Here is a 25,309-nt window from a genome sequence, read left to right on the forward strand (position 1 = left end):
CAATCTGTCATGGTGAGCCAAGGCAAGGCCAGCTCAGGGGACTCAGTGGAAGTGGAAAGACAGGACAGGGAGGAGGGTAGAGAAGCTAATGATAGTTCTTAGCCCCGACCACGATTCTGGGAGATGCAAGGGCATAAAAGTAAGCTCCTGCCCAAGTGCCTGGTAGATAAAGGCTCCAAGAGAAAGTAATGCAGCACAGCTACCCATAGGGACTGTCTTCTATGGTCCAAGACTACTAGAGATGAGCCAGCGCTGTCCAGCAAAGACACTTGGGATAGCTAGAAAAGCTTCCATCTGCCCTAGGTCTACTCACATTCTTTGGTTTCAGAAGAGATTGTTTTAGTTTTTCTTACATTTTTACTTTTGTTGTGCTGAGGATTCAACCTAGGGCCATGTTCATGGCAAGAAAATGCTCTTTTTTAACTACACCCCCCCACACACACACACCCAGTACCATATCGGCCAGTTTTGTCTACAGTTTGGTAACAATTTATAAACTATACAGTACACAAGGGTATGAAGGAGCCTCACCTATTTCTCTTCTTTAGACTTGTCCAGGGGTTTTTTTGGTTTGGGTTGTGTTTTTGTTCTTGGTGGTGGTGGTGGTGGGGTGTGTGTGTGTGTGTGTGTGTGTGTGTGTGTGTGTGTGTGTTTCAGTTTCTTCATCCATGTAGGTTTCTGCAGACCCAGAAGCAGCATGACTGAGAACCTGTGGCTTTTATAACCACACTCCTGCTCTTCCTTTGTTCCTGGGAATTATTTGTGTGATCTCTACCTGTAAAATGCTTTCATTTCAAAAGAGCTGCATATGTGTATTCATACAACAGGTAACCTTCAAGAATTGGCCTTTTTGGTCCATGTTATTCCCAGAGAATAATTCAAATTAGATCACTAATCCCTTAGTCCAAGTCTAGTGGTACAGGCCTGTAATTCCAGATACTCAGGAGGCTAAAATGGGAGAATTGTAATTTCAAAGCCAACATGGGCTACATCATTCAAAATATTTGAATTCTTTCTTTAAAAAAATTTTTTTAATTTAAAATTCATTCGCCAAAATTGTACTCTCAATTTTCTCCCACAGTAGTGTTCCATTAGATGGTTGTCTATTGAAGAACATTTAAGATAGCAATGGTTTCCAGATATTACAAATAAGAGCAGTGAGCATTCACGTGTTCAAGTTTATATCAACATGTCTCAATGCCTCTCTGATAAATGTCTAAGTGTACAGCTGCCTGTGTTTCCATTTCTCCCTTATCTTCCTTTTGAACCTCTCAGGGCAAGATATACAGAGATGTCCCTGCCAGCTACCAGCTAGGAAGTCTCAGTTGTGACAGGTTCCTCCAGGGTCACCGGATGACCTTGATCAGCAGTGATGCCTGGTTATGTCCAGGATTGACAGTGTTGTACCGGATCTCTCTCTTCCAACCCCAAAGTTCCATTTGTACCTGTTGAAGATGCAGCTTCCTGTTAGAAACATACTGGAAAGGAGGGGAACTTGGAGAAGGAGAGGGATGCTGTGAGGAAGATGCTGTATTTGGCGTCCTGGTTAGAAGACATGAGCTGAATCCTTTCTAGTTCACTCCCTTTCCTTGACTGTGTGGCTCCCCCTCATACACTCCATTTTTGTAAATAAATCAGTTCATTGTTAATTGCTTGCCCTTCAAAATAGCCCACATGGCCTCTACATTCTCTTATCTTTCATAGTGTCCTTATGGCCATGGAGGAGAGTAGAAGCTGACCAATTCACACAAAGACTGGGTCCGTTTACTGTATGTTTACAAGCATAGACTTCAGGCCAACTCTGCTTACTCTTCCTTCTTTAGCTACCACAGCTTTGCTTGAACTACTGCTCAATGTTGAGCCCGCACTGGATGCTGACAATAAAAGAATATGCATAAGCCCATGTCTCTGACTGTCGGGAACACAAAACCAAGCAGAGAGCACTACTAAGTTTTACATGGAAGGATACCATTCTGCAAACATACTTCAAACCTCTGTATCCCGCTTCGGAATGATTAAATGATACGGTGTGTTTGATGTGACAATCTTCTACTTTAATAGAATCCAGAGTGAGATAAGATTAAAAGAAGTGCCACAGAGGAGGACAGGAGAACCTTTCATCTCCGGAAAGTAATAAAGACAGAGCCTACACATGAGAAAGGTCTGGCTGTAAGTGGCAATCTGATTATATAAGGCTAAAATGAGCTTTACACAATTGGATTTCCATATGCAGCCCTCAATACCTAGCCTTCCCCCAAAGTGACAGCAAACAACTCCATAAACTGTAAGAAACTCACTTGACTATAAATATCTACCATTCTATGGCAGCAGCAGGGTTACTAGGCAGACTCATCCTAGCCATGAAATGAATGATTGAATGAATAAATGTATGGATGACTGAATGCCACGAAATGAATGACTGAATGAATAAATGAATGGATGGCTAAATGAATTGTTCTCAGAGATGGGAAGTGACAGGAGCAGCTCCCTGGCCTTTCTTCTGCATGTCTTCTTCTTCATTCTCTCCATGTAAAGGAGCAGACATCTTTGATTTATAGGAAGACCTTTGAAACATAAGTTCTATCCCCTTTTCCACATTCAAAGACCAGGGGAAAGGGTTGACTTGTCCCTGCGAGGAGATACTGACCAATGGGAGAGTTCCCACGAAACAGGGAATGTAACACATCCTTTGTGATTCTCTTAACAGTCCATGGCCTCCTCTTAGCATGTGAATCAACCCAGGCAAGTTAGCTGGTAGAGGATACTGGGCAAGTTAGCTGGTAGAGGATACTGGGCAGGGTAGCTGGTAGAGGATAACAAGGAATGAAAATTGCCACAAATTCCCAGACTACTTCTTTCAGAGTCCGGGTTCAAATTGGATGTCACCCAGAGGCAGGAAGAGGATCTTCCACTCCAGATTAGGACTACAAATCTTGTGGGCTCTTCATCTTACAGCACTGTCTTAGAGCTGATTCTAGATTTACAGAGACCATGTTATGTGCTTTAAGCCCAAGTACTTTCCTCCAGTCCCGGACTAGATATATGGTGTTCTCTCACTCACTCTCTCTTTCTCTCTCTCTCTCTCTCTCTCTCTCTCTCTCTCTCTCTCTCTCTCTCTCTCTCTCTCTCTCTTTCTCTCTCTCTGCTATACTGTTGTCATGGCTAATGGTCATTAGAAGAACAAAAAAGAGCAGCGATCATATATCATACACCCAGTCTTTCCCATTCCCTCAGCAAGCTAGATAAACTTGGCCTGAGATGCTATCAGCCCCTCTATGGGTTAGGGGGGCAGAGGGATTGTTTACTGAGGGCTTTCCCAGGGAGAGTTCCAGTCGTGGTAGGTAAAGCTAAAGTGATGTACTGAAATGTGCTCCTTTCTGCACATACGCACCAGGCCACTTCTATGTATAGTACATCCTTCTTACTCCTGTGCACAGCATAGACATCCATTAATGTATCTACTAATAACCTCTGAAGTCAGTCATGCACTTATAAATACACTTCTTAACTTTAAAAAGATCCAGAGCCTCCTGGTAACAAAGAAGGCAAACCACCTGCCTTCGAGAGCTTACATTCTACCCCAGGAGGAAAACAGTAGTAAGACAAGTAGGTGTGCTGCCCTGATGGTGTGTGCCAGGGAGAAACAGACAGGACAGTTAAGAGGCATTGCTGGTACCATTGCTCTCTCCACTTGTTTCATAATTATTATATGGGAACCTAAAGCATGTAGGGGAACCAACCACACTGGAACCCAGGAGAGAATCAGGACAGCTAGCACACACTGTCCTCTGGGTACCCTGCAGTCTCATTAGGAATGGGAGATAGTTGAATGGCATAAGCCATTATGAAATACTGGGTGGAAAAAGTCATGAAAGCTTCAGGAGAGAGAACCTGGAACTGTGGTGTTCCTTTCACCAAGACTCTACCCAGGCTGAATGTTTGTGAAGATTCCTAGAGTCCTGATCATAGATAAATTGAAAAAGTGGGTGCACAGGTCTCACATCCATTCTAGCGTCTATATAGAGATGCAGAAGGCAGGGACACAGGAATTCATTTTCCCTTATCAGACAGTGGGGGGGCAGCTTAGTGAGCTGCTGCTGTCACAGGTTCTGCCAGGCTTGTTCTTCTTGTATCTTATTGTCTCTTATTGCCTACCAATCACAGAAAGCCCGCCTTGCCAGGATCCGTGTGGCCAAAACAGGAAGCTCCAATGCCTACCTGCACAGCAAGCGCAATGGGCTCCTCAATGAAGCCCTGGAGCTGACGGTAAGTGCCCAGAAGACCTGGCAGAGGAGATAAAATAGGAATAGGCATGTTTTCTCATCCACACATACCAGAACTCACCAGAAACCTTCAATCTAAACTCTGGTGGAGACATGTTTCTAAATGTTCCCCCAACATACTTCTCCCATAAAATATCACTGACAAGGGCCCCTAGCCCAAGACCAGTATGTTTTGTGGTGATAAGCCCTAGTATGGCTTATCAAGATTTTCCCCATGCATTTCTACGTTCTATGAAAAAATGGAGAGGCTGGAGAGAAGACATCAGCTTTATACTTGGTCTTTTTTTTTTCTCACTAGGGCACTCCAGAAGAGCAGCATATGGGCAAGACCACCTCACTCATCGAGAGCCAGCATCACCACCTGCTACACTGCTTAGAAAAGACCACTGTGAGTTCCAGCCTACTGTCCCCTCCTGCCTCGTCCCTGACCTCCCAGGGTGTATGCACATTATCATCCTAGACCAGATAGTTTATGTGTCCCCTTCCCATCCAAAACCATAGTCTCTCAGCCCCCAGGATGGAAACTCCAAAGCATGGGGCAAGGTCTCCAGAGTGAGAGATCAGCTGTGCCCTACAGCTCTAGAGAAGAAGCCACTCCCATAGCCTACGTACTCCCCTATAACACCAGCATGTGTCTTGATTACTGAGGACTAAGAGCTTTGTTTTTCATTCCTCAGTTCTAATGGACATCACCCTAAGAGACTCAAGCTGAGTCACAGGGTAGATTTTTTGTCCTACCCCTGTAGCTGGGTTGATGCAATCCATGGGTCCCTTTTGTACCTACATTAATGAAGTGAGCAGTATATATATTCTTTAGCCAAGAGTTTATCAGTTCCAACCCCACTTAGTAACTTTGCAGTTTTGTACGGAGTCCGGATTGTGAAAGGCCAATTGCTAAAGAGGATCATGGCTTAGGGTGCCATGGCTGGAATGCGAATGTTGCTTGTGCCTCATTGACAGCCTCAAAGGAAGGGCAGTAGGGCCCACCCTGAACCCTTGGCAAAAGGTGCTAGAAACAGTAGAGTGGGAGAAGTCAGAATAGAAAAGCTGAAGTGAACGTCCCTTCCCTGTTCCTTTCCAGCAGTTCCCCAGAGCCTAGAGTCAGGGCTCAGCACACTCTGAAAAGGAACTTCTTAATTCCTAGTAGTCCATAACCTGGCCTCCCAGATGCTAGATGCCCCTTACTCAGAGCCAAAAATGGATACCATGGATGACAATTGAAACCCAGTGAGATCTTCCAAATGGAAAGTGCTGTGCAAACTCAGGTCCCAGCATCTATGGTCAAAAACCATCTATGCATACTGGAAGTTCTCCCGAGATAACTGAGCTTGCCAATGGGATAGGCGCAGACCCCACTGCCCATTCCAAGTTGCATGTGCTGGGTGGAATGTATACATTTAAAGGACATGGGTAAAAACCTTGGGGTTTAAAGGGCTGGAATGTTGGCATTGGGGATTTAAGGGATGGAATGCTGGGGTTGGAGGGGTGGAATGCTGAATCTGAGAGAATGCTGGATTGATTGTAGGGATGGGATATTGGAATGCCAGATTTTAGGGAAGGAATGAAGGATCCAGGGATGGAATGTTGGGATAGGAGAAAAGAATGTTGATAGGGGAAGAGTGAATGTTGGGTTAAGCAGGCTCTTGTTGGAACCAAGGGGTAAAATGTTGGGACAAAAGAAGCAGAATGCTGGGAACAAGGACTGGAATGTTGAACTTGGAGGGTGGAATGCTGGGATTGAGCAATTGGATGTCAAAACTGGAATGCTGGAATGTACAATCAATGGTGTTTCTATCTTCTGTTGGCATGTTGTCCTGTAGGGGTTATCCTATCTTGTGGATGATCCCCTGTTATCTGTACGAACCTCCACCATCAAGGTATAACTTTATAAATTCATTTGTTCTTCCCTCTGAATCTTGAGTCTGTGGATCTACTCTGCTTAACCCTAGCCTGGTTTTCTGCATGTGCAACTGATTCTTCCTGGGCTTATGCTATCTCTGCTGTCACACCCAGTACCAGCTCAAGCTCCCAGTGGTTTTGCACCCAAACTACCCAATTTCCTCTCCCATTCTTTCCTTTGACCTCTCCAGGGGTTAAGAGGGGACAGTGGGATTCAGTTTCAAGGTTTGTTCCCTCTGGAATGCCCAAGTGCCACATAGCTCTATGCTACCTCCATGTTTCCTGGGAACTCCTGATATTGGCTGCCAGAGGACTCTTAACTCTGTTCTTACACTTCTCTTTCTCCTCATTCTGAGTCCTAGCCTCACTGCCAGTGCCACACAGTTTTAATCACATTGGCCACACAGCCATTTTCAAATTGTCCTGGGTTTAGCTACAAGCCATGTTCACAGCCTACGGTAAAAACACTGCTAACATTCTTTCCCTGTGCTTAAACTTGACCTAGAGAATCCTGTACCACCAGGTAGTTTAGGATCCATATGCTATAACTAAAGGAAAAGAAAAAAATTAAAAGAACTCTTATCCCTGGCAATATGACCCCTTTGGATTCAAGAGCAATGTTTCTCCAATTCTATGAATGGTCCAAAACATTTACAAACATATGTCACACCTATAAAAGTCACCAGATGTGTGAAAATAAACCAGAAAACTTATACTCAGTGGCTTCAGAGCATACTGAAAAAAGATTGATTCCAGCTCTGATGATGCCACAGGGTCTCTCTGTGCCCCTTCATCTCAAAGCTAAAGATGGAGTATGTGAAACATGATAATTTAACAACTATTTCCCTGCCCAATCTAATGGCCAGGAAAGCCAATTTGATTCTTGTGACATTGACACCTATGGAAATGAAACCCTCCCAAACATTTACCTGTAATCCAGGCATCTGGCATCCTTCCTGAAAGGCCCCAAGCAGACAGGCAGCCATACAGAGACTGGAGCTCTGTCCTTTCTTCTTTCTTCTTTTTCACTTTCTCTCCTTCCTCCCACAGAACCACGAGTTTATTGATGAGCAGATGTTTGAGCAGAACTGCATGGAGAGCTCAATGCAGAACTATCCATCCACCAGAAGTCCTTCTCTGTCCAGCCACTCGGGCCTCACTACCACCTGCTGCTCCCGTCGTAGCAAGAAGACCACACACCTGCCCAACTCTAACCTGCCAGCCACCCGCCTGCGCAGCATGCAAGAGCTCAGCACGATCCACATCCAGGGCAGTGAGCAGCCCTCCCTTACCACCAGGTGGGTGGCTTCCATTCCTGCTACCCCCAAAGTCTTGAGTCATTCCATTTCCAGAATTAAACAATCTCAGCATTAGAACCTCGGGCATCCCCTAGTGGTTCCCCTTATCTACTGCATGGGTCCCCTATGCTTTCCTCCCCCCACTTACCTTCTCCTGCATTAAAGTTAATCCAATGGTCTCCATAGGGTGTAGGATGATATTGTAGCAGTATAGGTCAAAAATGGGTTTAAGTCGTAGGGGGAAACTCGAAAAGAATTCAAAACTTGAAAAGATAGACTATGATCATTTTCTTAAGAAAATACTTTTCTCAGCTGTGTGACATGTACGGCTGATCCCAAGCTGAATATGAATCACAAGCTGACTTTTCCTTCTCATCTCTGTTTATATTTAAGCCATTCCCCATCACTTCCAAATAAGTTAGAGAGAATTCAGGATAAGTAAATGTCACAACATCACAAGTGATAAGTCCATTGGGGTGGGAATAAGTACTATCTGCATGATTTAGTAATTGTTAATAGTAGTTAGAATGGCAATCAAAAGCTGAGATCAAGGGTCATTGAGCTCCTTGATAAGCAGAGAGCAGAACTAATTCAGGGCATCAAGGGAGATTTGGGAGCCCACAAGCAAGAACCATCATCAACTCACTTTTCTCTATCCCAGTCGCTCCAGCCTTAATTTGAAAGCAGACGACGGACTGAGACCAAACTGCAAAACATCCCAGATTACAACAGCCATCATCAGCATCCCCACCCCCCCAGCTCTAACCCCAGAGGGAGAAAGCCGGCCATCCCCTGCCAGCCCAGGCACCAACACGAACATTCCTTCCATAACCAGCAACGTTGTCAAGGTCTCTGCCTTGTGAAAACACTGGACAGAGGGCCTGAGGGAATAGTGGGGAGTAAAGGGGGCTGGCATGTTGGTGGGTGGCCACTGGGACCACTCCCTCCCACTATTTCTGCCAGCCACATTGCACCCCTAGCACTAAGACTTGTGCCTGAAAGAGAAAGGAAACAGCAAAGGGTACCCAAGAATCCCCCTGCTGGAGTGGACACAGCCCTGTAACATTGCATCTTACTGGGGCCAGAGGAAGGGAGGGGGTGGGCAGGGGATTGGCCATTAGGGAGTGCAGGCTGCTTGCCTGGACATGGCCTGGTGGGGGTACCTCAGACCAAATAACAGTTGTTTCTGGAGACCCCAGTGAGGAAAACACAAGATGAAGAGCAGACCAGAGGCCGAGTCGTCACATGCAAACAGGAAGAAAATATAACACTGTGTATTTAAGCACCTTTTTCAAGGATCTTAATGGATAATATTTATTCATGGGAAAAGGTGGAAAACAAAATCATCAATGGATTTTTGTGAAATGTTTTTCTCCATGAACCCAACACCTTTAAACCAAAACAATGCATTTTGTGAGGTTGGTTTTTATTTTTCTTCTTTTATAGCAAAAGCTTTTAGGCTCAAAGTCAGTTACTGCTGAGTTCTCTCCCCCATTCCCTGGATAAGTGAGGTCACCTTAGCCAGGCCCTCACTGCCCAGCTGACCTGCACAGAACTGTCAAGCAACCACACAGCAAACCTTTTGCTCTGTTGGTCCATCTCCTTTGTCTCTGTACCTATCTGCTTCACCTTGGCTGTTTGTGTCCAACCATCTGTCTCACCATGGACAGTAAATCCTTCTCTGTCACTGCCAAGTACTGAAGACTTGTGCCTGGAGTCAGGCCAAGTAATTGCAAATACAGAAAAGAAAGGAAGCCAAGTGGGCTGGGTTTAAGGGTGAGGTAAGTCTATATTATGAACAGAGGTGCTTCCCTTTTGATTGGAACCACTTATCTTTGCAATTTTGGCGGGGGTGGTGGTCACATTTACCACACTGGGTCTTGAAAATGAAATCTGCAACCTCAGAAAGCAGTTGTTTCTGCTGTGCCCCAATGAACACAGAAGCACCAAGAAACTGCGACAGTCTGGAGCACCTTGCTATGTGCCCTCCTTTAGGATCCACCATGAAGCCCATGCGGAGCTCTGTCAAGAGACTCCATGAGCATCTTCAAGTGAGGAGGATGGGAGGAGACCCTGGCCAACCGCCCAAGGCAGTTCCTACCCAGAAGCTGTGAAGGTTAAGCCTGTGTACCTCATGAAGGATATTCCAAAGCAAGAAAGCAAGCAAGGGGTTCTAGATGATCATTGCCTGCTCTGGAAGATGCCTTGAGGTCTGAGCCCTCATCTCTGAAGATAGTTGATGTGTAGGACCACTGATGACCTCCACACAAATGAGGGAGTGGAGAGTACTTCTTGAAAATGTGGGTATGTTTGTTCAACTTATTTGCAGGAGAGTGGTCCTGGGAACAGTGTTTCTGGAATCTTCCTAATCATTTTCACCACTTAACAGCAGAGCAAGTGAGCCTCAGGGTTAGTCTCTGAAGCCTGGGATCTGAGGCACATGAGCTGCTTAGGAAGGTCTTATCCATTCTACAGCTGTTTAAAATAAACATAAGCTGTTCATTTGCATGTCTGAAAACTCTCTGCCCACTACAGCCATCTAGATGAGTTTTAACTAGCCAGCAACCTGAAGACACTCACAGGGCTTCCTGGTTCCAGCTCCAGTGACCCTGTATGCAGAGGAGCCCAGCTGTTTTCAGGTGGTACCAAACCAGAAAGTGGCTAGAAGGGTGGAAGAAAGGGGCCCTTCCTTCCATGTTTGTCTCCCTGTCTTCATCCTCAGTGGCCCCTGACAGTCCTTTCTCTTAGATCTGGCCTCAGAATTTCCCCTTATCATAGAAATGGAGTGGTTCCTCCAATCTAGTAACATCATACATATATTTTAGCAGCCACAGCATAGAGCCAAGCTAGACCCAATTTTAGCAGGTAGGCTAAACAGTAGAAAAGGATCTTCCTTTTCAAAGAATGGATCATGAAACAAAGGAATGTCTAGGTGCATGATAAGTCCTAAGAACTGAGTGGAATAAAGATCCAGAGTTTAAAAGGAACACTTGAATTCTCATACAAACCACCATTCTGTTTCAGAACAAGTCATTAGAAAGTTAGAGTAATGACCACTTCAACCGCAGATCTCCAAGTCACTTGGACAGTGCGCCAACACAGCATATTATAGCTCTCATGAAAAGAAATATAGTTTAAAAACTGACTCCAATCTTTATTGACTTCAGCGAACTAAATGCTTGTGTTATTTCTATTTCATTTCCAAAGTCCATATCACCTAGCTCCTAAAAAAATCATTAGACTGCTTTTCATCCCATTTTAGTCTTGGCAAGAGATAAGGAACCCAACTCACCTGTGCTCAAAGATACCACCCAAGAAAACAGCTCACAGCCACATGTGCTAAAGTGTATTCATGGGAAAGCACAGGAGCAAAAGTGTGCTGGATCAACTTAGTAAATATGGTTCATCGGCTAGTAAGGGAACAGCCAGGAGATCAAGTTCTGGAGGCCAAGAGCTCTCTGATGCAATGATTCACGGTGTATAAACCATGTTAGGGTATCAATACACTCCCCACTTCACCACTCCATTCAACCTTATGTAGCACTGGGGGAGAAGGTATTAAAATGACAAAAAAAAAAAAGAAAAAAAAAGACTAAAACTACACTCAAATAATAAATGAAAATAACTTGGAAAATATAGTATTGAGCATATCAGAGATTAAAGACTAATTCATTTTACCGTGTACAAAGCTGAGGTGCCGAGAACTTGACTCCCTCAAGATAATGAAGGCACTGTAGTCTTTAAGGATAGAATACAGACCAGAGCACAGGGCTCTTGGCTACTAGTCTACTGTGGTTTTGGTATTTTTGGTTCTGGTTTGGTTTGGGTTTTGGGCTTCCCATCATGCCTTTTGCCTCAGAGTTACTATGTTGAAGAACCATCAAAGATGCCATGTCATAAAGATACTCATGTGTAAATGGCATTATAACTTGATCTAGCTCTTGGAAACCACCTGACTGCACTAATACAAATTATAAACTTAGGAGCCAGCTGTGGGTGATCAGTTCTCTAAGCAGATAACAAGGGAGTGCCCAAGATTTTTCAGATAAATGTTTGACTTTCTCAATAAGGAGGAGGCTTGGACAATGGCATGTCAAAGCATACTATTGCTTCTCACTACAATCTGTGAAGTAGTCTTCTTTTGACTCAGAAGAAATGGACAAACAGAAGCTTGATGCCTCACTCAAGGGTTCATGGCAAGTGAATGGCAGAATTATGATTTCATCCAGGACTTAGCATATCCTGGGAGTGTCTTCTATATCCTGCTCCATGGCTCCAAGGCTTGCTCATATTCTTAAAGGCTGGATTTCAAGAGTGTTGATTAGGAAGCATTCCTTAAGTAGCAGGACCTCCTGAAATAGACCATTATTTCTTCCTCATTCCCATTTTTCCTAACTAGTCTCAAGCTCAGGACTAACTGTACAGAACCTCTTTCAAAAGACCAGTAGATAGTCTCAACAGTTGAACATTAGTTTATGACCACATAATTTGAACAGATGTTAAGGAAGTGGCAAGTGATGATCCGTGGTTGACAGAAGTCACACACAGAACTGCTGAGGACTTTATACAGTTGTTTTGATTCCTCTGCAGTTCAGGATCATGTCATCTTCTTGTCTGAAAGCAGGTAGGGAAAGTACCTGGGAGCATTATATGCCTGAATCATTTTCCTTGTCTTTTTTAAAAATAGCAGTAGTAACTGAAATTGAGCTAGCATTAGATTTGAAATTGTTAATGGATTCTTGTGATTCAGGCTCCCTCCCGTCAATTACTAGGTAACTAAGTAAGGCAGAAGGATCCCAATACTGTTTATCTGAAGTGATAGTTTCCCTTTCATGCTAGTTAGCATGGTAACTACCATAAGAGGAGCAGGAGAAACTTTTATATTTCCTGACTTCCTAATGCAATGCTTTAAAATGACGGGATAAAGGAAAAACACTGTCATGACCCATGACACTTGGAGCCCAAACAACATCAGGAATAGCATTAGAACCAAGGGAAAGTGACTTTGAAACACAAAATGGCTTTTTAAAGGGGTTCCTTGTGGGTCTTGTTTTTTATTCAGGATATTCTATGTCTTCTCATCAAATGTTGGAATGACATTTATCTTAGCAGGTTAAACTATGCTGGCTGATGACACATTGGCCAGTGCAGGGCACAGACCCAAGTCCTAGGGGACTCCTTGGACCAATGGACTATTTTACAAACCAGGGAGGTGGGAGGGATGGTATATTTTTGATAACCAGACATTCCAATGTTTTCCTTAGAGGTCATGCGCTCCCATTAATGTTCTTGTGAAAAACATCAAGCATATTCTTTTCTATTTTCGTATAATTATTGGGCTTTGCTTACCAACATCACAATGGCAAAGAAATACACTGTATAAAACTGCAGGAAGACAAATGTGAAAACTTTCTGTGGGGAAAAATGCTCTTAAGTTTCTTGTCTTCTTTTGGAATTGTAGTGCAAACGTTATAACATGTATATCATTTACAGTATTGAGTCCTGTGCCACTGATGTACCTGATGTATCCAATCTGGATTAAACAAACTATGTGCCACAAGCCTTGAAGTGAGAATTCATTTTTAACACCAGTTTTTTCCATTCTAAAAGTATTGCCTTACACCAGCCAGCTTTCTAGGCTGCTAGAGCAGGAACATAATCTTAGATGTGGAGACCTCATCTAATCAGCCCTTCCCCTTCTCCTTCCATGTAAGCAACTCTACTACAACTTCCTGGAGCTTCTTGCCTTCATACATGCTTTAGGAAAGTTCACTGTTTTAACAGCAAAAGTCTGGGCTGAGTTTGTCTACTGTGCGCGCGCTCTCTCTCTCTCTCTCTCTCTCTCTCTCTCTCTCTCTCTCTCTCTCTCTCTCTCTCTCTCTCTCTCTCTCTCTCCCTCCCTCCCTCCCTCCCTCCCCCCCTCCCTTCCTCCCTCCCTATCTCTCTCTCTCTCTCTTTCTCTGTGTGTGTGTGTGTTCGTGATCTGAAAGGCTGAGGCTTGTCATGTATCTTCGACTTCACATCAGTCACTTTTTAACTTCTTCCCTTCAGTTTCTTTCCTGATTTTGAAGGGGTGGGTTGGGGGAGGAGGGGAGGTAGAGGGTTAATTATCTTGAAGTCTGCTTTAACCTTAACAATTCTGTTGATGTGAGAGACGCAGCATCATCATGTTCTGCCATCTGACAACACAAATTACATCCTTTCCATTCTCCATAACCACCAGATCCCAATGAGAACAGTAAAAGGGACACAGTATACCTAAGTCAACTATGAAATTCATTCTAAGCACTAATGCTCACATCCTTACCACCCACTAGGTGTCACTAAAGACCCATAGCTCAAATAAGCTGGAAACTGGATTCAGCGACTGAGTGCAGTCAACAATTCTTTTTCATTAAAAAGCATCCAGTGAGACCTGAAGATGGCTCAGTGCATAAAGGATGGCCCTTGGTTTGATTCCCAGATTTACAGATGGAAGAATTCTGTTATCCTCTGATCTCCACCTATGCACCATGACATGCAGGCACACACAAAACTTTTTATTATGTAGCTGACTGTCCTCGAACTATGTAGACCAGGCTGACCTTGAACTCAGAGATCGGCCTGCCTTTGACTCTTGAGTGCTGGGATTATAGGCATGTGCGTCTTTATGTTCATCTCATAAAACTTTTAAAGCATTGTCAAGTATCAAGAAGTACACATGCACTTACTCAAAAGACACAAAATAAATACATTCTTCAGTTTATGAATGCTGGGACTGAAGTTCCCCTGTAAGACACACTTTATCATATGTGTCATATGTTCTAATGATTACCCACAGAAGAGGGCTGCAGTGATAGCTCACTGGTTAGGAGCACTTGCTTTTCTTCAGAGTTCCATTCCCAGCCCGTGTTGAGCAGCTCATGGTTGTCTTGAACTCCACTTCCAAGGGATCCAACACCCTTTTCTAGCCTCCATGGGTATATGAGTACACACACAGAGAAAAAAATATTTTTTAAAAAGGGAGAAGGGGAAGTAGTCCATGAAGGTTTCACCAAGACCTCTGCAATTATGAACACCTCACTCAAGCTTAACCTGGCTACAGGTAATGGATGGACTGAAGATCTTGAAAATTCAAAAATTACCTTGATTTATATAAAAACTCATTTAAAAATCTAAATTATCCTCATAAAATACTCCATAAATCATATAAAAATTAAGTCTTACAAGGAACCCTAAAAATCTACTCCAATGTCTCATTTTACTGAGAAAGATGGATTCTAAGGTTAGATGACTGCTGCAAGGTTTCCAAGTAGGTGAAGTCTTAACCAGGACAAACTTCCTTGTGACGACAGTTCTCAACTGACGTTACTGTAGACCATGGTTCTGAAGAGAGTTTGTGGACACATGCCTATCCTGATAGTTCCTGTGATGCTCCTCCCACACTACAAGCCACACACATAGTAATTAATGTCCTCTTTACCTCTTCTCCTGGAATGAAAGACCTACACCTTCCCTAGTACCAGCCCATGGAAATTAAAGCCCTCAGCCCCTTCACAAATATGCATATACTCAGTTTCAAAGTGCCTCAATTTTCTAAACTTAATTCATATACTTACTATTTGGACTTGGGGGTTTTATTTTCCATTTAATGTGTGAGGTAGTGTGTGTCCCTGGCAGTCAGAGAGGACCTGCAGGAAGTTCTCTCTTGGGGAGCTCAAGCTTGGTAGCAAGTATGTTTACCAGTTCTCTCCAGCCCTGTACGTACATGAAACTTGAATTAAGCATTCATTGTTAACATGTAGAGAGATCTTTGTGAAACCTGCTTCTTTGGATAACTCAAGAATATAAATTATTCTTTGGAGTAACAAGTAATTTTCTAGTGAAGGAAAAAAAGAGGAGGGGGAGCAAACACAAAACAAACCCAGAGAGAATCCAATTAATTTCAAGTCTAAAGGGTAGCCTCATCCCTAATTAAGATGCTGTAGTATCCTAATTAAAATCCCCTAGCAATGACAAACTGTGAAGTTGACTCTGTTGTGGGGGGAAAGAGTAGAAAGAGGTTAAGTTCAATTACATAGTAATGACAGGACCTTATTTAAGTGTGCATTTAAAATCTCTAAACCTTAGTAATACACTGGACCTAATCTAGGTTTGCTAAATTATTTCATGTAACTTCACAGTATGTGTATAGTATTAATAAGTCTGTATATGACCATGCCAAATCACAGAAATCCAAGCTGAACAGCTTAAGTCTATATCCTAGGGATATTCCATATTAAATGACAATGGCTATGGGTGTTTGCTGACAACACTAGGAAAAAGTCTATGTTGCTAAGTACATCTGCAGTGAATTTTCCTTTTTTAAAATGAACAGATTTCTCAATACATGAGGGAATCTCTCACCTAAATGCCAGTTCACAGCAAGATCCCAGACTCAAAAGCTTAGTGACCAACAGAACACTTAGCCTCCAATTATAACTTTTCTAAATCCTAATTTTAGAGGCACCACCATCTCAGAAAAATGATAGGTCTCCTTTGATCCTAGTAATCAAGAAAAAACAAAAACAAAATTCTCTAAGACAGATTACCAAGATTAGGACATACTATGGTGAAAGAACAGAATGAACTCATCTTCCATCAAACACTGAACGCTAAGAGGTAGATCCTTTCATTCATCTACCAGCAGCTGAGTATTAGATCTGCATCTATGCAACCCAGGTCATGTCTCAACCAGGGCTGCACAGATATACTTCAGAAGACCTTTAGGGCCTTTGAAATTCTGTTCACACTCCCACTAAGAAAGAAATTTTCTGCAGTCAATCTATTTATTATACCTTCTAAAGGTTTAGAACCCAAGACACAAGAGGATGAGCTACCCCTTACATAAGCAGAAGGTACCTACAGACGCTGACCCACTTAACACAGTGGAATGTGGGCGTCTTCACAGCTTCATCGGGAAGATGAACAGAAAGCATTCAGCACATCTACCCAAATTTGTTTTCATGGCTAACAAAACTACCACTGGAACCAGAGAACATTAAAACATTCCTTTCTGCCTAAACATCAAAGATCTACCATGATAAAATTTCCACAAGAATGAAGCAATACAGAAATGTAATGTAAGTCATGGAGAGATGGCTCAGAGGAGCACTGGCTGTTCTTTCAGAGCAAAGCTCAATTCCCAGCAATCATATGGTGACTCAAAACTATCCGTAAAGAGATCTGGTGCCCTCTTCTGGCCTGCAGGCATACACACAAATAGAAAGTTCTTAATAAATCTTTTTTTTAAAAAAGGAAATGTAGTATAACCTTTTTGTAAGAAACTAGACAGAATGACATTAAATTCAAATTTTAACCGTTTTTATTTTGTTTTCTTAAGTAAGGAGTGGCATATGTTACCTTTTTAAAGGTTTCTTTTGGGAACAGCCTACATGAAGTGGTACCTTGGGTGTCTTTGGATCCAAGTTGTAAAAATAATCTGAAAAATAATTGTGTCCCAGTAGAAAGCCTCAAGTCTCTCAAGTTCCTCCAAAATGCCACCCAACCCCACTTGCTCTGGGTAAAGAATGTATATCCAATTATCTGGTGACAATCAATAGTCTCAGGCACATGCTAACCTCACTGGTTACCACGCATCATTTCTTGTAGATAAACTGTATTCATATGATAGGCAGCCATCCAACTCGGATGTCTCTGAGTATTCCAATAGTATGAATGGGAAGCAGCCACATAATATTCTTGCCATGCCCTATAATACGCTCTCCAGTACTCCTCATAGCCCTGGTAGGTATCTAAAAAACTTGCATCAGTTTCCCTGTGACAGTCATACCAACCCTCTTCCTGGGGTTCAGTCTGCACTCGATAAGAGGAACGCCGTGATGGGTTTCTCCGACTTTGCTTAGACCTTTGGTTAGTTCCTTCTTTATGCCTTGTCTTTATCTGGGTTTCAGGGGATTCATGATACTCCACTTGAGTCATGGTATCATTTCCACCCTGAACTTGTTCCAAAGAGAGGGGGCCACCCACAGAAGTACACTCAGAGTCTTTCAACTGAGTGTCAGAAGAACCTTCCAAGTAGGACTTATTGCCTTTGCTCTGTGAAGAAGTCCTTGAACTGCAAGAATCGCTGTCACTCTCTGAGTCTCCAGACTGGCTACTACTCACCAACATTTGTGTTCGATCTTCAGAAACTCTATTTCTCACAAAACCATTCTGAGAATTTACAGTCTGAGCCCCGGGTCCTGTGTAGTGCCGGATAATTTCCACAGGCTTCTCTAACCCCTCTTTAATATAGTGTTCGTAATCTTCTACCAGTTCTGCAAAAGTCAAAGGACAGGGCTGATGGACTTTAAAAGAAGACAGACAAGGAATTTTGGGGAGTGACCCAGGTGAGGTTTCTTTGGCCTGATGCTGGCTGTTACTAGAGGAGTCCTCAGCAGAGGTGGGGACAGAACTCTTAACTTGCTCTTCCAGCTGTATGGCACATCGCAACTCTTGTGGTGGAGATGCCTTTTCTACAGTTCCACACTCTGAGTGGCTTTTCACAGGAAGCTTTTGTTTGCTGTGTTTTGATTTGGCTGACAGTGTAGATATAGAAGTATTTCTGGGGGAAGACATTTGGTTACCAGGAGTTCTTTGAGACTGGAAGGCTCTGTCTAGTTTTTGAACTTGCTTTTTGGGGGACTGGGTAGATATACTTGGTAAGTTGTAAGTATGTGTTGCAGCTTTAACTTCCACATCGCAATCCACGCATTCTTCCATCAGGCCAGGGGGAATAGGATCTACATAAAAGGAAGAATAAGAAATTCTAGGCATGGTGGTGCACACCTTTAATCACAGCACTCAGGAGACAGAGGGAAGCAGATCTTTGTGAGTTCAAGGCCAATCTGGTCTACATAGTGGGTTCTAGGACAGTCAGAGCTAACAAAGAAACCCTGCCTCAAAATAAACAAACAAGCAATAATATAATAATAAAAAATATCAAAAGAAAACAAACACATACCTGGTAAAGGGAGAAGGCTGATATTACATTTCTGGGCAATTTTCATCATCATATTTTCTTCTTCCCCTCTACAACAGTAGGTCACTGTCAGTCCCAATGTACCAAAACGACCAGCTCTGCCAATCCGGTGCATGTAAGTCTCCCAGTCTAACGGCACATCCAGATTTACCACAAGATTCACCTTTTCTGCGTCAATGCCCCGGGAAGTCTTGAAGACAATTGTTGTATTAATTACAGCATGGTTACCAGTGCATACTATGCTCTTCTGATATAACCAAAAATGGACAAGTATTTAAAATTCAGAGGAAAAAAATCTACTTCTAATGAGTAACTAGGACTAAACTTATTTCAAAACAAAAAACATTAAACACATTTTTAAGAAAGCACTAGAAAGATAATTCTTATTTCTGGTACCTGTTAGGTACCTACATGAAATGGGACAGCCATTTGATAACAACAGTCACCCAACCAAAGCAGGAGCGTTACCAGATCTGTAGAAATGAGGACTCTGCAATGAAACTGCTTCAGTTTAGCCATGGCATCCAGGCGCTGATTCTGATTCATGTTACCTAAAAAGACCCCAACCCCAAAAACGTCACTTTAAAACACCTAGCAAACCAGGTATAGTGGCACACATTTGCTATCTGTCATCCTAACTTTCGAGAGGTTGAGGTAGAAAAAGCCAGAGTTCAAGGCCAGCCTAGACTCTGTAGGATCCCATCTCAAAATCAACAACAAAAACTTAAGCTAAAGTATATTTATCAAATCCACAATAAGCAAGAATCATAATTTCCAGTCTTAATGTTTTAAAAAATAGATACCAACCAGTTAATTCTGTTCTGTGCAAATTTGAGCACTAAAATCTAAAGTTGCTATTTTTCCAAATATGATTTAGGCTATCAACTTGAAAATCAAAAATCAATTTAAAATGGCAACATTACAAAGTCTAACAACAAATACTTAGAGGAAAGTTGTTCTTTCCAACTCTTTACAATTCTTTTTTAAGATGTGAGTCTGTGTGTGCTTATGTTTATGTATAGGACAGTAAATGTTCTTCCCAACTGTTTGCAAATCTTGTTTCTGAGATCTGTGTCTGACTGTATGCAGCTGCATGTGCCTATGCACAGAGACCAGGGGAAAGCAACAAATTCCCCAGGAGAAAGAGTACTACTTGGCTTGTCATGAGGGTGCTAAGATCCAAATTCCTGTGCACAGGATTGACATAAGCTATGAGCCCATTAATAGTCTCCCTAATACTGAGCATGTTCCAGCTAACAAGTTAAAAATTAGACTACAACATATAAAAGTGAAAGGATCTCACTGACCAAAAATTCCTTTAAATATTTTTTATTAATCCAGCAATTAATAAACTCTGTGGATGAAGTGAGTCACTTTTGCCTTCCACAGGCCATTAAGTCAAATCACTGGTGGAGGTATAGCTCAGTAGGAGAGTACTTACATATAAAAGGTCAAGTCTGATGGTAGAAAAGCAGAAAAGATAGATCAAAATTCAGCTAGTCTTAGCATGTTTGTTTTCTATGCAGCCTATACTGACCTAAAATGTAACACGCAAATATGGCTTTAAACCCATGATCTTCCTGCCTCTGCCTCTAGAGCACATGCAACACCATACTTTGTTTAATATTTAGCATTTTAATGATTTGATTATATCGAAGAAACAAAATATCAAGACAATGAAGTTTATTTTATCGTATTAAGTTCTTTGCAAATATAACTCAGAGATTTTAATTAAAATTTTAAGTATTTCCAATCACTGATTTTCTAAATTGTTACCATACACCAAGTTACTCCTTCAAATCAAAACAAAACACATACACACAAACATGAAGAAAAAGCAGACTGACATTATGAGTGCAACCTCACACTTTTGAGACAATTTGAGAAGTGATGTTTTCTCTCTTGACATGGAAGACTTCAAGGTAATATATTAAACAAAAGTAAAGTGCTGAACTTGCCTGAAATGCATTCAGTAGGAAAACCTTTAGAAGAAAGGATATCAGCCAAATGTTGAGCTCTACAAAAGAAAGACAAAGATTTACAACTTCCAACTACTGCCCCGTGCCTATTTAGTTTTTTTAAGTTTCCTAGATTAAGTTATATTACCTGCTGTGCAAGTTAGAAAACACCAAGGCTTGATTAAATGGAATTTTACTAAAAAGTTCCTGTAAGTGCTGAGTCTTTTCCTCAAAAATCTTATGAGCCAAAGGATAAGAATTGACAACTTGGTAGTATTGCTTCAAACCTATAAAGAAGAGTTCCAGTTAAAACAAACACAATCTGGTAAATTCCAATAGCAACTATGATGTAATAGTCAATCAGATGAGGGGGAAGTTCCAGGACATCACAAACTAATAAAGTAAAATCTATACATACCTATCAGACTTGGATCACTGGGATTCAATCTTACAAAAGTGGGATCTCTCATATACCTTGTCAAAGCATTAGCCAAAATCTCAGGGTAAGTAGCAGATACTGCCAACATCTGTTTACTGGCAGGTAAAGAAGAGTAAATCCAACTGTAAAAATATAGGAAAACATGAACCATGAAAACTATGCAAACAAACACTACCTGGAAAAACTAAAGACAAATGATTCGGTACATTTTTGTATTCAGGTTAGTTTTCTTACTTTATTTGCTCCTGGAAACTGCCTTCCTCTAAAAGTTTATCTGCCTCGTCGAGAATAAAGAGACGGATACTGCCCGGATTTAGGTAGTCAAGTTCTATGAGCTGTTTAATTCTACCTATAGGGCAAGAAAACAACAAAGCCTGAAATATTTGTGACAGATCAGATCCTGTAGAAACGTCAGGAGTGCTTTACTCTATCCACAGGTTATACTGCTCAATTTCCTCAGTGTCAGTCACACACTACTTCATGATCTTAGTAATCATAAACGCTCATCTTGTCTGAATCCATTCTTTGCCTTCACTTTCCATTCCTGATGAATATGGAAAACAAACATTACTGCTATCAAAATACTTGAATGGTATGGCACTGAATCCTAGATTCTGATTCGGAGTGATTTATGAGCAAATTACCACAGAGAACAACAAAAGAAACCTCAATCCATGGCTTAATCATGGCCACAGTCACTTCAAGTCTCAGAAGCCTGTCCCATGTGTTCTCCCTCACTCTTTAGAATAGATTCGGCTGATAGCCCAGCTATGTGTCTCACTGGCCTAATGCCCTTCATGTATGCTGAGAGTAATGATCCCATTTGCTTATTACCATGTTCACTGTTCTAGACTTTTCAGCCAACAGGTATGCATGACTTACCAGGAGACCCAACAGCAATGTGACACTTTTTAAGTCTGGTTTTGTCTTGTGATAATGGAGTCCCTCCAATAAAAACATGACATTCCAATCCTTCCATTTTTATTCCAATGGCTGTGATAACAGAATGTATCTGAACAGCAATTTCTCTTGTGGGAGCCAATATCAAAATCTAATAGGAAAACATTTTAACAAGTAAGATTGTTACATTGGAGTGATACATTGTCATGCACTACTATTCATTTTAAGACAAGAGAAAATCTCCCATTTATGTATTCAGTTAACAATTATTAAGAACCTACTAGGCCAGGGGTGATGGTACTCGCCTTTGAATCCCAGGACTTGAGAAGCAGAGGCACTTTGGAACTCTATGAGTCCCAAGCCAGTCTGGTCTACAAAGTTGGGTCCAGGACAGCCAGATCTATTATACAGAGAAACCCTGCCTCAAAAACAAAACAAACAAACCAAGAAATGTATATATGAGTGTTGGCATATACAAGTGATTCTACTACCCTGGAAGCAGAAATAGGATTGCCTCAAGTTGAAGACTGTCTATGTTCCAGGTTTCAAGCCAGCTAGAACAAGCCTGCCTCAAACAAGGAACACTAAGAGCCCCATAAGGAAGTAACATTTGAGAGGAAACCTGAATATACAGCAGAGAGCTAGTTGTAGGACACACTAACGCTTCAGGAAAGGAAAAAGCAAATTCAGAAGTAGCAAGATATACATGAATAGCAGAAAGGCCTAGGCACTCTTTGTTGATATTTAAGACAGTTTCTCTGTATAGCTCTGGCTGTCCTTGAACTCTATAGATCTGCATTGCTTCTGCCTCCCAAGTGCTGGGATTAAAGGTTTGTGAGAGGAATCTACCTCAAAGCTAACTCAAAGGGTTAGGTACAAAAGGCCCTGAGAGCTACACAGTACATTCAGGAATGAAACTACTGGAAATAACATACTTCTTGAAAAAAAAAAAAAAAAAAAGACTAGGAAATAAGACTTTTCTAAAAATCCCTTAACTCTTGGTACACATGACAGATTTGGCCGTTTTGATACTTTATTTTCTCTTTTTCTTTAATCCTGATTTTTTTTCCAAATATAAAAAATAATTACATAGTATTACTTTGATATACACATTCATTATTTTAACAATATAAAAACCTTAATTAAAAATATGAATTTTAGACAACAAATACAAGAAATCCTGGGTGTAAAGAAACTACTGTTGAAGATTCATCATCACAAAAGCTATTTATTGAACTTAAAATGAAGTCCACCAGCGATGGCGTTAGGGTCATATCTAATTCACTGTTTAATCCCTGGTGCCTCGTATGTAACACTAGCTGAACAAAGCTTTTTAAAGAATGACCCCCAAAACCCAAAGCTACTAATTCGAATAGGACCATCTTAAAACCATTCCGAGGCAGCCTAGAAAATGAGAGATCAAAACAACACATACACAAGGCTTTAAGAATCGCCTGAAATCTCTGCCACAGCAGAGTATATAATCCAGAACTTCTATCTTCTATGTCAATCTAGTCAGTAAGTAAAAGAATTTTTAACTGTATAAGGATTCCAATCGACAAACAGTCAAGATATACTTAATACAGAAAACTCCAAGTCTAAGATACTGATAGTCTATTCTTGGCCACAACTCATCGATATTACCATCTACTTTACTTCTGTGACTTGCATGTGCTTTGGTTCCCCCTTCATCAAACTCATCATCTGGAGAAGCTGCTAGTTTTTCTCATGACTCTCGATAGAGCCCACGTGCTGCACGACACATGCCCTTCTGGATCCCGAGTTAAACTCACCTGAGTACTATGGTTTTCAAGAATAAGAGAGTCCAGAGCAATGGTGGAGAATACACAAGTTTTTCCAGTGCCAGATTTAGCTTGAACAATTAAATCTGAGGAAGAAAAAAAAAAAAGATACAGATCATTACCTAGCATAACTGAAGCCACCAGATAACAGACACCAAATACGGGGAAAGAGAACGAACGGGTTCTCGCCTAGGAGCACCTTGTTGCCACCAGTTTATTTAGTTGACTCTCAAAAGTGCAGGGGCGTGCTTGATACCTCAGTCTCTAAACCACCGAGCTACTCCTCCAGCCCCTAGCCCCCTGAATCTCTACCGCTGATCTTCTCCAACTTGGACTCCATGCTAGAAAGTCTAAGTATCTCCAAACTCAATTGCGCGCCTAGAGACTGGCCGAGCCCCCTCAAGGGCGCGAACCCGGAGCTCTCCGGGACCACGTCGCCCCCTCCTCCCCGCGGCTGGCCCTGGTGCTTACCGAGCCCGCAGCGCCCCAGCGGGATGGCCTTGAGCTGCACCGGCGAGGGCCGCTCGAAGCCGGCCGCTCGCAGCCCCTCCAACACGGGTCGCGACAGCAGCAACGACTCAAAGTCCGCGGGCTCCGCCAGCACCACGTCCCCAGTACGAGTGCGCGGCCCGCCGAGGTCGTGAGCGGTCCGCTGGTTCCACGGGGAGGCGGGAGCTGGCTCCTCAGGCGGAACCGGCGCGGCCACACGGTCCGCCGCCATAGCGGACTCGGAGGTTGCCAAGGCCGCTGGTGCTTCAAACACCGCCGCCATGGTAGCCGCGCCTCCAGATCTCGCGATATTTAGAGTTGAGGCGGGACTCCTGGGAGCGAGAAGGAGAAAAACTTTATTGGTAGTTTCCCGAAGAAGACACGGACACACCTGGAAGTGGGGGGGGAGAACGGAAGTCAGAGGCTGACACTCTGGAGAGAAGAGGGAAAAAACACGTAGCCTGAAGAGGCGGGAAGAGCGAGAGATTAGGCTACCAGTGTGATGCCGCCTGCGGCCTGCAGAGGGCGTCGCGTGCCCTTAGTGGGCGCCGCCCGCCTCCAGAGGCTCAGACGGCCGGACGCTCGGCGCTGCTCCAGAATCGAGTGCCCAGGGGGCGCTTTGTGACGCAGCTCGCGAGTGGGTCGCGCAGGCCTGAAGTCAGCTCTCTGGGTGCAGCTCGCCGAAGTCCTCGCTCTCCGTACCCTTTCCCATGGCCCCTTAGTGCTCGCACACAGTGCCCAGAAACACGCTTAACGGGCTTTTACCGCGCTAACACAGCCCTGTCACGTCGGCGCTTAGCACAGAGCTGAGCGCGTGTCCATAGCCTCCTACTCAAACTACCTCTAAGTGGAAGCCTGAACTGGATGCCAACTCCTAGGCTCTGCTTGATCGCTCTCTCGAAACTCAGCTAAAGGACGTCTCGGGGTTCACAGATCTTTTGTGTGCCCTTCCTCCCGTTCTCGGGTGGGCAATTCACAAACTACCTACCCTTCTTCCTCTAGACCCGCTCATGTGTCACCCTGTCAAAGAGGCCTTTCTTGAAATCTTAAGTCGCTTCCATCCTGACTCCTTCCGGCCTTTCCCATTATTCCCACCACTATCCCCATATTTGATTATTTGGTTTGATTACCTTAGTTAGTTGGTGGGTTTGTTTGTTTGCTGGTCTCTCCCTATGCCACCCAGGTTAGCCTCAAATTGAAAATCCTCCTGGCTCATCATTTCAAATACTGAGATGAAAA

The 25,309-nt window shown here is 42.8% G+C and overlaps 2 protein-coding genes across 3 annotated transcripts in view; one reads left to right on the forward strand and one right to left on the reverse strand.

Moving 5' to 3' along the window:
• KCND3 (potassium voltage-gated channel subfamily D member 3) overlaps positions 1-8,343 on the forward strand; it is a gene marked incomplete at both ends in the record, with an annotated part of 204,757 nt that extends 196,414 nt beyond the window's left edge. The window contains 5 exons of one of the 2 annotated variants that reach the window (XM_080916556.1): positions 4,165-4,266; positions 4,582-4,671; positions 6,104-6,160; positions 7,233-7,480; positions 8,142-8,343. In XM_080916556.1, coding sequence (XP_080772682.1) covers positions 4,165-4,266; positions 4,582-4,671; positions 6,104-6,160; positions 7,233-7,480; positions 8,142-8,343 — 699 coding nt within the window. The remainder of the gene's footprint in view (positions 1-4,164; positions 4,267-4,581; positions 4,672-6,103; positions 6,161-7,232; positions 7,481-8,141) is intronic. The other variant, XM_080916557.1, reaches the window with a different exon arrangement.
• An 8,482-nt stretch (positions 8,344-16,825) lies between these two features.
• DDX20 (DEAD-box helicase 20) lies at positions 16,826-24,353 on the reverse strand (the record flags this gene model as incomplete). The annotated part of the gene is made up of 10 exons (XM_080916313.1): positions 16,826-18,243; positions 18,465-18,672; positions 18,951-19,033; positions 20,441-20,499; positions 20,589-20,727; positions 20,859-21,001; positions 21,114-21,228; positions 21,762-21,930; positions 23,573-23,667; positions 24,053-24,353. The coding sequence occupies 10 exons, from the start codon at positions 24,351-24,353 to the stop codon at positions 17,081-17,083; spliced, it is 2,475 nt and encodes an 824-aa protein (XP_080772439.1). The 3' UTR covers positions 16,826-17,080.
• Positions 24,354-25,309: the final 956 nt, after the last annotated feature.

The sequence above is a fragment of the Micromys minutus genome (assembly GCF_963924665.1).
Source record: "Micromys minutus genome assembly, chromosome: 4".
NCBI lineage: Eukaryota > Metazoa > Chordata > Mammalia > Rodentia > Muridae > Micromys > Micromys minutus.